The sequence below is a fragment of the Aristolochia californica genome, unplaced genomic scaffold (genome assembly GCF_029961685.1).
Source record: "Aristolochia californica isolate CCGP_79_NKW_82.1479 unplaced genomic scaffold, dmAriCali1.0.hap1 SCAF_3, whole genome shotgun sequence".
NCBI classification, from domain to species: Eukaryota; Viridiplantae; Streptophyta; class Magnoliopsida; order Piperales; family Aristolochiaceae; genus Aristolochia; species Aristolochia californica.
In genome coordinates this window covers 46,497,571-46,511,687 of record NW_027181992.1, presented here as the reverse complement: position 1 = coordinate 46,511,687, position 14,117 = coordinate 46,497,571, and the positions used below count along the sequence as shown (strand labels likewise).

The 14,117-nt window shown below is 37.1% G+C and overlaps 1 protein-coding gene across 2 annotated transcripts; it reads left to right on the top strand.

The window, feature by feature from the left end:
* Window positions 1-762: 762 nt before the first annotated feature.
* Window positions 763-9,764, top strand: LOC137959132 (uncharacterized). Of its 2 annotated transcripts, XM_068806452.1 has the most exons (9): window positions 763-950; window positions 1,902-1,954; window positions 2,349-3,902; window positions 4,000-4,090; window positions 4,495-4,652; window positions 4,755-4,806; window positions 6,213-6,295; window positions 6,504-6,597; window positions 8,788-9,764. In XM_068806452.1, the coding sequence occupies exons 3-9, from the start codon at window positions 2,361-2,363 to the stop codon at window positions 9,495-9,497; spliced, it is 2,730 nt and encodes a 909-aa protein (XP_068662553.1). In that variant the 5' UTR covers window positions 763-950; window positions 1,902-1,954; window positions 2,349-2,360; the 3' UTR covers window positions 9,498-9,764. The 2 variants fall into 2 exon arrangements, with proteins under 2 accessions (XP_068662553.1, XP_068662554.1); XM_068806453.1 differs by lacking the exon at window positions 763-950 and having other exon boundaries at window positions 1,713-1,954.
* The last annotated feature ends 4,353 nt before the right edge of the window (window positions 9,765-14,117 follow it).

Here is a 14,117-nt window from a genome sequence, read left to right as displayed (position 1 = left end):
CACACTCTAAGCGAAGTTTACCGCTCTATAATAAATCTCTCACTTTTAACCTATTTTTATACAATATTTTATTTCTAATGAAAATAAAAACATTTTAACTAATTCTTCCGTTGTTTCTTAAGGTGACACAAATGCAATAAAATCGGTTACAGAGAAATTTTTATAATAGAAAAAATAATTTTCTAGTCGTTTTGTTTTCCGATGGCGGCACAATTAGTCCCTTAGAGGTGTTCAAACTATACACAACAAGTTCAAACTTATTGCTTAAGATGGATAAACAAAGTTAAAATTTTGATGGAACCATTCATTAGGCATCATGAGACCCATCAAGACCCTTGTAGTCCTGTTGGGTTAGCCTTTTCCCTTCGCCCAACCAATTCTGACTGAACCCAATTCAACCAACTACTCTCCACCAAGCTGGGAATTTTGTAAAAGAGAAGGGGATATATTTAGAATTTACCATGAAAAATATGACGGGTTCTATTTAGGAACTAGGGTAATTTTTGAAAGAAAAACGTTAAAAATTGTTCTTCCCGCGCATTATGCTAACTGCTTCCTAACTGCCATTGGCATCGCTAATCTGGTGCCCGCACTTTCGGTCCCTCAATCCGTTGTCCATCAAATCCATCCCACTGGCAATTTATCAATTATCGATCCAAAACCTCTGATTCTTCCTGTTCATTTTTGCTCTCCTCTTTCCTCCTCCCAATTTTTTGTCCAGCTTCCCTTCCTGTTTTTTCCTCCTTTTTTTGTTCTCTTGTACATCTTCAATCTTTTCTCTCTCACTTTTTTCTCCTAGTCCCTGATTTTCTTAGTCCGCTCTTCCTGTTTTTACTCTCTCGTTCTTCGTCCCTCAATATTTCTTCTTCTCGCTTCCTTTTTCTTGACAAATTCTATGGGCGGGTTATCCTATTGTTGATCTCGGTGTGGTAATTAGTGGTTTTAGACAGGTAATTTTATTAAATAGATTTCTCACTTTTTCTAGGTTTTCCTTCCGGATAATTTTTTTTTTCTCAACTTGATGTGTTTCCGTGTGTGTTGAACTAAAAATTTCATGCTTTATATTTATTTGGCATGTTATTTCGTTTTAGTTTATTTGTTTATTATTTTCTATATTCCTTGTCCAATTTATTTTGATACATTCCACGGTCCAAAACTGTTGGGTGTTTGCTTGGAAAGAACTGTGTTTAGCCGCTTAATTATGATTTTTTTTTTTTTTTTTGCAAGAGTTCGGGTTCTAATTTTTTAAGAGGAACCTTTAGAATGATAGTTAGACACGCAACTATGGTTTTAGGACAATTTTTGTCATGTAATTTTGGAAAGTAGTAATTATAGGCTGTTTTCAAATTTCTTATACATGATGGCATTTAGACGCTAAATTGTAGAGAACACAGACATGCATCGATGGCATTGCAGAGACCGAGAGATAATAAAAGTATCTGGCAAAACAGATGGACATAGGTCAATACTTTTTTTTTTTTTTTTTAAAGAAGAATATGACACTTAGGAGGCTTTACTTTTAGCTAAAAGCTAATATTAGCTATTTTTTTCCTGGGCATTGATACACATTTTCCAAGAAGTGGTATATGGTTTGTTGATCTAAAACCACCAATTATTTCGGGAGGTTGAATAAGAATCAATAATCTGGTATTTGACAATAAGTTTGATAACAGTTTTTCTTGAGTTTTTTATGTAATCACTTTGATTGATTGATTCCGCTGAGAGAGGCAATCTTTTAATGTTCTTGATGTGCATTTTAATTGATTTAGGGCCTCAGTTTCTTATCTCTACCAATGAGTATGAGAAGGTTTGTTGGATATTTGAAGAATTGCAGGAAGAAGGAACGGTTCAGAATACAGTCAGCCCTGCTTTGCTTTCACTGATGCTTTTTTTTTTTGCAGCTCTAATGGTGGCTCCTCCGTTTTCAACTGCTACCGGCTTTTTTTTCAAATAGGTACCCAAGACATAATCACAATCTTTTTCGCATGCGCTTTTTTCTTCTTTTAATTCTGTTCGTTGTTGTAAGCTTTCGTGTTCTTTTCTAATCCGCTGTCACTCCATGGTTTTGAACTATGATCTAATGCATCTTTGTTTATCTTTCAGTTTTACTTTTACTTACATGTCTTAGCACTCAGAATTGCTGGCATTTTTCAATCTTTTGCCTTGATGTTAAATAAGCATATCCATTAGGGTTTAAATTTTATACGCTTATGTACAACACTTATTGGAGCATTTCTTTCAGTTATGCAGAATTCTTATAAAACCCCCCTAGTAAAAATATTCTAGTTTCTCGTTTTTTATATGATTTACCAACCTTGATTAATTTGATTTATGAGTCTGTCACACAGCGAAGTGGGAGGATGATGATGGGTTGGGACGAGGTGGAGGAGGAAGATGATGATGACCGCTTCTTCGAGTCAATGGAGAGGGTGTCATCTGCCCTTCCTGTTGATCTTTCCTCATTTGGACCTGATGACGGGGATGAAGAATTTGCTGATAGTAGGATGTCATTTGCATCGGCTGTGGGAGGTCCCTCCCAGTACCGGCAGTCCTCTGCTGGAGAAGAGGATATTGCAGGTGATTCTATGGAGGATTACAATGTCTGGATGATGGACCCTGGATCCATCAAAGAGCGGCGAATGCGCCTTCTTCAGGGGATGGGGCTTTTTGGCAACAAAGAATTCCTAAGGCTGACCAGCATTGAACTTCGCAAAGGAGCTGCTCCCACATCCCCAGAAGCAGCACGACCTCTTTCTGCATCGAGCTCGCCCGTACAATCTGCATCTCCTCCATCCAAAACAAAGCAGATGTCGACCTCGCCCTCAACCATATCTAATCCTTTGCCGGTTATTGCCCGCTCCAGATCAGATGTAGCTGCAGTAACGGATGTTGATCGTGAGCACCGTCGCAAGGAGCTTCTAGGGACATCACCTCCACCGTCTCTCATTAGACGCATCCCTTCTGCTCCCTCCTCTTTGTACCGTTGTCATAACGAACACTTCGCATTGCTTTCTGGTAACTCTTTTCCTGTCTCTGCAAATCGTAGCAGGCGTGATGGAAAGGAAATGCTCTCATCACCCAGTGGTGGAGCATCTTTCGTCTGCAAGATTAAGAATTTAGACACTGGTAAGGAGTTCATAGTCAACGAAGATGGCACCTGGAAATGCTTTGATGACAAAGAGGCCGGTCAACAACTTACAATGGAAGAGTTTGAGAGGTGCATAGGTTATTCTCCCATTGTCAAGGAACTCATGCGAAGAGAGAATGTTAGAATGTCTCGGGATAATTCAACAGCTGAGAAACTTGAGTATGCCATCTCTGCGAAGAGTCTTAGATCATCAACCACTAAGAAGAAGGGTGGGTGGTTTAAGAATATCAAAGGGGTGGCTACATCTGTCTCTGGAATTATTGGAGAGAGGGACAGGGACAACTCCTCTTCCATGAACAGGTCCAGACACAACTCTAAGTGGATGAAAGTCCGTCCACATGGTAAAAGTTACAAGGAAATTAGTGGTCTTTACATGTCCCAGGAGATCCAGGCACACCAGGGTTCGATCTGGTGCATCAAGTTCAGTGTTGATACCCGCTATCTTGCCAGTGCCGGTGAAGATCGTGTAATACATGTGTGGCAAGTCATTGAATCTGAGGCTGTCATATCTGGACCTGAAGAATCCAACTTTAGCCCTTCTCGCTCCATAGCAAATGGTTCACCAGATCGACCTCCCCTCGCTGATCACTACCCTTCAAAGAGAAGGGGCAAGTTGTCATCCTCAACTAGGAAGAGCTCCATTCCTGACTATGTCGTTGTACCTGACACTGTTTTTTCACTCTCGGACAAGCCAGTTTGCTCGTTCCAAGGTCACTTGGATGATGTTCTGGACCTATCGTGGTCCAAATCTCAGGTTTCTCGTCCTTGATAGCTTTTATGGAATTGATATATAGACAAATCTGCAAGCTCTGTATATGCAACTCTGACCAAGTTTATCCTTGTGTTTACAGCTTTTGCTTTCTTCTTCGATGGACAAAACAGTTAGATTATGGGACATGGAAAGCAAGGCATGCTTGAAATTGTTTGCACACAATGACTATGGTGAGATACTATCTGCCTCTGCTCACTTGATGCATTCCATGTTGATTCTATTATGGCACCAACAGAATCCGAGATCCAGAGCATAGTGAGAAATGACAAATAAGAGGCGCTATGGATAAGGGGCATGATTTTGCAATGCTGCTGATAGTCAACTCAAAGTTAAAGAGGTTTCATTCCTGAAAAGTGTCACAAAGTTGCCATGGAATTACGAAAATACCATCACTAACTCCCAGTTGATATTAATGTTGCCTGTAGGAGTGGCTGGTCATGAAAGCATGCTAAAATTCTTAACGAATTTAGAGAAACTTAGTACCATTTTGTAGTCATCTCAATTTGGATTTCATTTTGCAAGGTTTATTATCTGAAATTTGATTGTATTTTTGTGCTACTGTTTGCTTCTGCAGTGACTTGCATCCAGTTTAATCCAGTAGATGATAGATACTTTATCAGTGGCTCACTTGATGCCAAGGTTCGGATATGGAGTATACCTGACCATCAAGTTGTCGATTGGAGTGATCTTCATGAAATGGTTACTGCTGCTTGCTACACGCCTGATGGACAGGTTCAATTATTCACTTTTAAAACAGTTTCTTCCTGCCTTTTTGAGCTGATTGAGCATTGCCAGCATTTTTCTATTTACTGATGGATTTTATTTTGCTTAAAGGGGGCTCTTGTTGGTTCTCATAAGGGAAGTTGCCGCTTGTATGAGACATCTGGTATAAATTCTTTGTTTGCACATCTTTATGAGCTCACTGCTCTGTTTTTGCTACATACTTAATAGTCACTGCATTGTTTATTTGTATTAATTTCCAAAAGTTCTTTAGGTTTTGTCATTAGTTCTATGCTCTGAGAATCTCCCATAATCAGCAGTTAGCATTCAAGAAACATCCGTTGTTCTGAGTATAACTAGCTTTTTCCATAAATCATGACCTGGCTTGATGAAATTGAATAGGGCCTCTAAACTCAAAATTGTCATATTAGGAGAACTACACAGCCAAAAGTAATAGATTATAGATGAAATTGTGCCTATAGTCATTAGTGAAGTTTTCATTTAAAAAAGACTGGTTACAGAGGATATCTTTGATAAAATAAAGAACTGATATAAGTTGTATCTTTTTTCTGTTTTCTGAGATCAAAATCCATAAACAGATATTTGGATTGGGCTTTTGGTTCAATTGTCACATGGAGGGGTTTCTAGAATAAGGTCTTATGTGGTTTTAAGCCTTACTGGGAGAAAGGGGATTTTACGTTTGTAATCAACACTCAAAAAAAATTCTTAATACGGTTATAAATTTAACATGGTCAGATTCGCATTCATAGCTACATTCCTCTTTATGTGGTCTTCGAAGCTAACAGACTTTGACATTATTATATCTTTACTGATTGCTATCTTATGCCTCTCTCATAGGGGCCACTTTGGAAATTAAAGTTCTTCAAGTCTCTGTTTGCACAATCTTAACTGTACACTTTAAAGAAATTATGTGACACGTGAAGAGAGGATAGAGGTTAAGAAAAAAAGCTCATTAATGCACCTTTGGAATGGAAAGATCTTCAATGATTTGCGAAGTTATTACTGATTGCTATCTTAGGCCTCTCATAGGGGCCACTTTGGAAATTAAAGTTCTTCAGGTCTCTGTCTGCACAATCTTAACTGTACACTTTAAAGAAATCATGTGACACGTGAAGAGAGAAGAAAGGTTAAGAAAAAAAGCTCATTAATGCACCTTTGGAATGGAAAGATCTTCAATGATTGGCGAAGATAAGCCATAGTAAGAATGAAAAATAATGGAACAGTTTCAAAAAAATAAATGAAGGAGAGACAAGTTGTTTCCTTGGTGTCATTGATGCCCTTTGACAAACTTGATCCTGTTTGATCATTTTCAGATGCTTTTTCATTCAGTAATTTTTTTCTTCTTTCTTTTGTGATGTCCATTTTCTAGTCTGAATGTGCAAATTATGTGCAATGTATGTAAAGATGCTCTTGATGCAAAATATTTTTGCATTTCACATTATATGTCATGTAAATGAGTTCATTTTCGTTTATTGATTTTTTGTGTACATTTCTTTTTCATGTATTTGTTTAACTCTCAAATGTTTGTGTTCCTTTACTCTTATGATCCAGAATGTAAGCTTCACCAGACGGGTCAAATAGACATTCAACCTAAAAAAAAGAAGTCTCATGCAAAGAAAATTACTGGGTTCCAGGTGACATCTTCCTTCCCAAAACCTGAAACATCTGCAGCATGTGTGCACATGTTAGTCCAATTTATTAAAAGATAGTAACGTCATCAACCAATAGTTCTAACAGATTTTTTACTATCAATAATGCATGGTGAAATCACATAGTTGTCTTGCCTTCTAATTTAAGCTCTGGATACTTGCACCAGCCATCTTATTTTTCATCTTTGAACAGTTTGCACCAGGCAATGCATCAGAGGTGTTGATAACTTCTGCTGATTCACAGATCCGCATCTTCAATGGTGTTCATCTTGTTCAGAAATTTAGAGGTATGGACTAAATATATGCAAAAGCATGCTTATTTCTGGGTTTATATAGCAATACTTTTCCAGCCAAAAGATGAATGTGTCAATTCTGTGCTAAGACTATTCCCTATTGATCTTCGTTGCTTGTGTCTATAGTTGGGAAGTCTTATTATTCCCTGAAGTAAATATGGATTTTGTCTTCTTAAGATCACTATGTGTGCTACCAGCAAGTGGCCGGTTTTACTGCCCAATCAATAAAGTGGTTGTTCTAAGCTTTTCTATGGCGTCTTATTTTGGACTTTTATTAGAAATAAAAGTATGAAAAAAACCATGAAAAAAGAGAGAAGAAGATTTAAGAAACAGACAAGCAAGATGCTGAAAGGGTGCTCTGTAAACTGTTTTTTCAGTGTTCAATTCAACTCTTTAAATAGATTATTCATTAGTAAAAGTTTTAGCACAAAAAAATATGCCAAAGCTCTCAGAAATCGAGTACATACTACAAAGGACTTCTTAAGCTAACTGACTTGATTTTTCAGTGTAAAACTTTTAACTCAGAAATTAGATTAGAATACTGCTTAAAATATAAAACCTACCAACAGTCCACCTGATAATCCTGGTCTGTATTTAGACCAGGACTTCTGACACTTCAATTTTAATAACCTCAGCAACTGTGTCATTTAAAAAAAAAATACTAGATCAGAGATTCTACTATTTACTGTATACCTCTATTGTTATATCACTGGTGAGCCAGAAATAAATTGTGCTTTATCACATGACATGATTTTCCATGGATTTTACTCCTAAGGCGCTCACAGTAAGGATAGGAATGCATGAAGATGGGTGACTGACCGTCTGAATGGAAGCAGCTTGTCAGTTTATGTATAAGAAGGTAGTTCATCAGAATTTTAGGCTTCTGGTTGTAGCCATTTGTCATCTTGTGCTTGTTAATTGCTGTTTCAAGATTATTTGCATTGAGTGCAAATCCATGAGATGGATGGATCATGGTAAACCCTTGTTGTCCATGAGATGAACAAAAAAATTAGTGAGAGATGATGGAAGATGAAACGCATGTCACATTCTTGAATTATAGCCTGATATGGTTTATTAGACGGCAGTTCTAGTGACCAAATAATTTTGGATGTTATTGTTTAGTGAAGCAAAGATGTTACTCTGGTTTTTGAAATGCAAAAACTTCTTCCACTCTGGTATCTCAGTTTTATTTCGGAGATTTAAGACTGTAACAGAAGATTGGAACCTTACAGAGTACTGAAATGATGGTAACCTTACCGAATAGAAGTTGTCTAACAAAAAATTCCTCCTATGAAAGTTCGAAAGGACAATATATGTCCTAGCACTGTTTAGTCATGGCAGTGGATCAGGAAAGCAACACCTAAATGGTGTCTTGCCTGACCAGGAAAAGTAAGTGGGTTGCTTTGAACACATGTTCGCCTCCTCCTAAAACAGATGCTGTTTCTACATCTCAGAAACCGTCACTAGTCTTGTTGGTCTTTATTGAGTCTGAAGGACTACTGAAGGCGCAACCATTAGAAGGTTTAAACACAAGGATGGCTCTGATATCTATCTAGGTTATTAATGCTGTAGTCCTAAAGTTGAATCAAGTCATTAGATGAGTCTAGGTGATAGTTTTTTTTTTTTTTTTTTTAAATTGTTTGTTTGAGTTCTTGCATCTAACACACTTAAGGATTCTTTACATTGACTTCATTATATATTATATAAAGTCACGTAAAGATCAAAGCTTGGGGGAAGTTCAATGCTTTCCCTAAAGGGTTGACTGTCATGAGACTTCACCATCCCTGTTCACTACAATAAGTTCAGATATTTCCAAACACCAGTAGCTATAACAGAGAAAAAAATCGAGGAATATTTGGATTTCAATAAAGAATAGATACTCTGGTAATTTACAGTCATTTATCCAACAAGTAAAGGATTTAATCTAAGATCTGAATTGAATTGGATCGACGACAGCATGGATTTGTCTTCAAGAAAAAGGGAATTCCTTATAGTTTGTGCTCGTGGTAGCCTGTCGGTTTGCTTTAGCATCAAGTGAGCACCTTTATGAATCCGTAAAGTTGGAATTTTCTACAAAGAGATCTTGTTTTTCGTTATCATAGTGCCACTATTGTGTTTGTTTAAACTTCCGTATGCAATTTAATCTGCTGGGTAATTTCTGCTTTTTATTTTCATGTTTGGCAGGATTTCGAAACACAAGTAGCCAAATAGCTGCTTCATTTACTGCAGATGGGAAATACATTGTATCTGCAAGCGAGGATTCACAGGTGTATGTCTGGAAGCGCGATGAGTTGAAGCATGCAGGCAGCGGCGGCGGAGGTGGTACCGGAGGTGATGGTGGGAAAAACAAAGGTTACACCACCACTCGAACTCATGAGCACTTTCAGTGTAGAGATGTATCAGTTGCCATCCCTTGGCCTGGTGGCAAGTACGAACTACCACCTGTTCCAATACTCTCCAAGAGGCACCACTCCAGAAGACCAAGCTCAGTACAGCCCGTCTCTCTCGAGGATAACTTCCTCAGCAGCAGGAGCCTTTTGCCTCCTCTTCCGAGAAAGAGTTGTTCGGAACAAAATAGCGGAGCGCCAGAAGATGATCTGTCCCCCAGAAACCCATCTCGCTCTGATTCTGGGATCAGTTGTAGCCCGTCATTTGCCTCAACTTCACGATCTCGGTCCAATGGCTCATCCTCCATCTCTGCGTCTGCCTACTCTTCACCGTCTTCACTTTCCTCTTGGTCATATTGCGACGGGAACAGTTCGTCCACCAATCTTCAGGTGCCCACGGCATGGGGCCTCGCCCTTGTGACAGCAGGCCTTGGAGGAGAGATCAAGGTATATCAAAATTTTGGGCTCCCGATCCGGTTGCAGAATCAATCGCTTCTGAGACTCTGAGCTTTATAGTTCTCCATCTATGGAGCAAGGATGTGTAGTTCTTCTCTCCACAGAAGAGGTCCTTCTCCTCCTCCGAGCTACGGTCTCTTTACTGTAGATCCCATGTATGATATACCGAACGAGAGCAATCAATTCTGGGCAAATCAAATTAAAATCGACAGGTTCTTGTTCGGGGCTAGTCAATGTGCATGCCAGGTTCTCTGCTCTGCATATGTAAAGGCCTCTTTTTTCACTATTCATTTGCATTATAAAATTACTTATTTAGGATATGGAATCCTTGAAAGTAGTCCTCTTTCTACCCTAGAAGATGGTCAAAGTTATACTTTCTTAATCCTTATTCAACTTTTTAAAGAAATATAAAAATATCAAGTAAAAATGTGATGTATGTTTCAGGTTAAATGTTGTTGTAATTAAATTCTTTTTTGACAAACATGCAACAAAAGAAGCTGAATAGGAAAAAAAAACCCATCATAAATTCACCGTTATGCTTAATCAATTGTTATAATTCTTTGCTCTTTCTGGTTTGAATGTAATAATATAGTAATTTATTTATTCATTTTATTTAATTTTATAAATTATAATTAGATTGAATTAAGTTAAAACAATGAGTTATTTCAAATAAAGTGAAATATATTTAACTTTAAAGCACATATCTAAGTAATTTACTTAATATTTTAAACAATAAAACTTACTTTATCGTCGTTTAAAATTATTTTTATCATTAAAAATAATTAATAAATTAACTTAAAATAATAATTACTTCATTCATTTGTTAATGCTTAGAATATTATTGACTTTTTATATTAGTGAAGAATTCAATTATGATTTAGAATTAAAAATCGAGGATTGAATTTCATTTTTTTCTATTTTGATTCATTATCTGGAATTCATTCAGTTTTTGGAGAACAAAATTGGGATTCCATAGTTACTGCAAAAATTAGGGCTTCTCAAAAAAACTTACAACAATATTCCAAAAAATTACTTTGTTTTAAAATTTTGGCGAAAAAATGATCAATCAACATTTTCTAAATATGATTGATCAATGTAAGAATGATCAATCACATTTCTAAACTATTGATCAATCATCCAAAGAGTGACAAACCTTCATCATAGTGCATGATTATTCATAGCTATACCATTGATTGATCATCCAGAATTTTGCAAAGTAAATTTATAAAGCATGATCAATTAACATTTATAGGGCTTGACGATCAACCGTGATGTTGGCAGTTCGTGTGCAATGGTTGATTGATCAATGTTAGATTAATAAGTTAGGAAAAATTAAAAACAAAGCCATTAGAAGAAATTGATCAATCGGTTATAGAGCTGTTAGAACAGGTTTATTGATCAATAGTATTAAGCTGTCAAGTTGACTTTCTCTAAAGTTTCACAATGGCTAGTTTTCGATCCTAGGTTATAAGTAAATGACCTAGACACATCCTTGTGTAAAACAGGGGAGTTTATTTTTCTGTGTGTTGATTTCTATTGAATGAAGAGTTAATTTTTACAAGAGTTCTACAATCTATAATTGTGATTCTCGCGATTTTATACAATCCATTTACAATGGTTGAACTTATCTTTGATTTCAACCGTGATTTCTCAACACTCCCTGTCAAGTTGGAAAATTAATATCACGAACTCCCAACTTGCGTATCATAGTTTAGAAGACTTCCTTTCCCAATGGTTTGGTGAACACATCCACAAACTAATTTGTTGAAGCAACATATTTGGTTACAACCGAACCATCTTGTATTTTGTCATGAATAAAATGACAATTCATTTCTATATGTTTGTTTTTTTCATAAAAAAATGGGATTGGCTGCTATGTGTTATCACAATATAACAGTGCTGGCTTCGGATGTAATATTCTCAACTCTGTCAACAATGAATGTAGCCAGAATAATTCACAACATGTATCTGTCAATGCTCTATATTCGGCTTTTACTGAGGAAGGAGATACGATTTTATGCGAAGATCTAAAAAAACACAATAAACCGTAGTGGATCTATGAGATAATGGACAAACAGCCCAATCCGAATCAGAAAAAGCTTGCAAGGATAAATCGTTCTAAAAAGGAAAAAACAAACCTTGTCATGGACTGCTTTTTAAATAACGCAACACACGCAAGACAACTTCCTTGTGTGGTTTGCGTGGTTCATCCATGAATCTACTTAACACATGGACCGAATAGGTAATATCCGATCGAGTGATAGTCAAATAAAAGAGGCGCCCAACAAGTCGCCTATACTAAGATGGATCGTTAAGCAATTCTCCTAAATCTGAAAGCTTTATGTTTTGCTCCATTGGAAAGTTCACGGGTTTAACAGCCAAAAATCCACCATCTTTTAAAATTTCCAAAGTATATTTTCGTTGCGAGATTGAAATACCTTTATTTGACCGAGAAACTTCGATACCCAGAAAATACTTCAAATCACCCAAATCTTTAATTTGAAAATGGCTATGCAGAAATTTCTTGAGAGCTAATATGGAATTGACATCATACCTGTAATAAGAATGTCATCAACATATATCAACAGAGTTGTAAAAGATTTTCCTTTCCGATATGTGAATAATGAGTAATCTGCTTTGGATTTAACAAATCCAACAGCTTGGATAGCTATAGAGAATTTGGCAAATCAATGTCGGGAAGCTTGTTTTAAGCCATATAACGACTTGTGAAGGTGACACACAAGATTCCCCCCCTATGGCCGAAGACCAGGAGGTGGAGACATATAAATGTTTTCATGGAGATCACCATGAAGAAAGTATTGTTGACATCAAGTTGGTGAAGATACCAATTCTGGGCGGCTGCTAAAGCCAATAAACAACAAACAGTAACCATTTTAGCAGTGAGAGAAAAAGTGTCATGAAAATCTATACCTTCCAATTGTGTGTAACCTTTTGCAACCAAACGAGCTTTGAAATGCCCAATAGTACCATCCGAGCGCCTTTTGATTTTATAAACCCAACGACAGCCAATGGATTTCTTACCAAAAGGAAGTGTGTGGTTGGCATCCAAAGCGGCCAATTCAGATTGCATTGCTTCTGGCCAACGAGAATGAGAAGTTGCTTCCGTATAAAATGTAGGCTCAATATCTTGATTGACAGTAGCAGTATAAGATGTAGGACACACTCCTATCTTCTGTAGGTAGTGGGTCTACACGCAATGCTCAGAAGTGTAATAAAACTCTTCCATCACCGTGTCTAAACCCTAGACATCAACTCTCGAGTGTAAGAGTAATAAATGCCAATTAAGGTGGGTAATGGGTAACATAGATGTAGTAATAAGTTCGTACACACGGTGTCCCAACTCGGGGCACTGACTCTCAAAGGTAAAAATGGGTGATAAGTGGGTAATGCCTGTCATTCAAAAGACGACGATAAAAGACCCATGGGTATATATACAAAAAAATCTCAATGGACATAAAAACAAACCCCATATATATGTATTTATATATGGACTTAAAACACCAATCAAAGCAACACACAAGAGGTTGACCCAAAGGGGTATTTGAGAGTCAAATAAAGGATGGTAGGAGAGAGGCTGCCAAATAACTAATGGGTAATGTTGCGGTGAGTAACGATGATAAGAGACAAAATTGCTAAGAGGATAACACGTACCTGTTTTTGTGCACTTGATGACAAAGGTGACAAATGGTCGGGAGACGTCACTTGGTTGTAGACATAGTCACATAAAATCGAGGGAGGTTTATGGGGTGTTGGGAACGACATAAAATAGGTTTGGAAGGAAGAGTAGCAGATGATGGTGGAGGAGGAAGTGGAGTCGATGGTAACTGTTGTTGGTAAAGATTGAGTACAAAAAGAGGAATCACCAGGGCTGAATTGGAGGGAGTGGATGGAATGGACTCAAAAGAAAAAATATTTTCATGAAAAATAACATCACGGTTGGTGAACATTTGATGAGTGGTAAGATCATATAGCTTGTAAGCTTTCTGACCAATTGGATAGCCAAAAAAAATACAGCGTTTGGCTCGAGGAGCGAATTTATGGGGGACGTGCACTTCAGTAGCATAAGCAAGACACCCAAAAACCCGAAGATGGGAATAAGAAGGGAGCTTGCCATAAAGCCGTTCAAAATGAGTTTGGCGAGAAAGAAGTGGTATGGGCAAACAATTAATTATATGAACAACAGTATAAACACATTTTGCCCAAAAATGTAAAGGAAGGTGGGCTTGAAAACGAAAAACACAAGTTGATTCAAGAATATTGTGGTGCTTGCGCTCAACAACCCCATTTTGTTGGGGAGTATAAACACAATAATGCTAATAATTGGTCCCTTTTTTGTTTAAAAAATTTGTGCATGGAAAAGAATTCTCCACCATTATCAACCTGAATGTTGGCTATAGAAACATGAAATTGTGTTTGGACAAAAGAGAAAAAATTGACAAGTAAATGTTGTATTTCACTTTTGTGATGCATAAAAAATACCTAGGTGAATCTAGAATAATCGTCCACAATAGTCAAAAAATATTTCGCACCAGAAAGAGAGGATGTTTTATAGGGCCCCCAAATGTCACAATGAATTAATTCAAAAGATCTAACAGAAAAAAGAAGTCTACTTTATTTTGAAAAAACACAAGCATCACAAGCAATATTAGA

Coding starts and splice junctions, on each gene's coding strand:
- LOC137959132 (XM_068806452.1), top strand. CDS start 2,361: ATGATGATGGGTTGGGACGAGGTGGAGGAGGAAGATGATGATGACCGC. Junction 4,091..4,494: donor GTTTGCACACAATGACTATG/GTGAGATACTAT, acceptor TTGCTTCTGCAG/TGACTTGCATCCAGTTTAAT. Junction 4,807..6,212: donor CCGCTTGTATGAGACATCTG/GTATAAATTCTT, acceptor CTTATGATCCAG/AATGTAAGCTTCACCAGACG.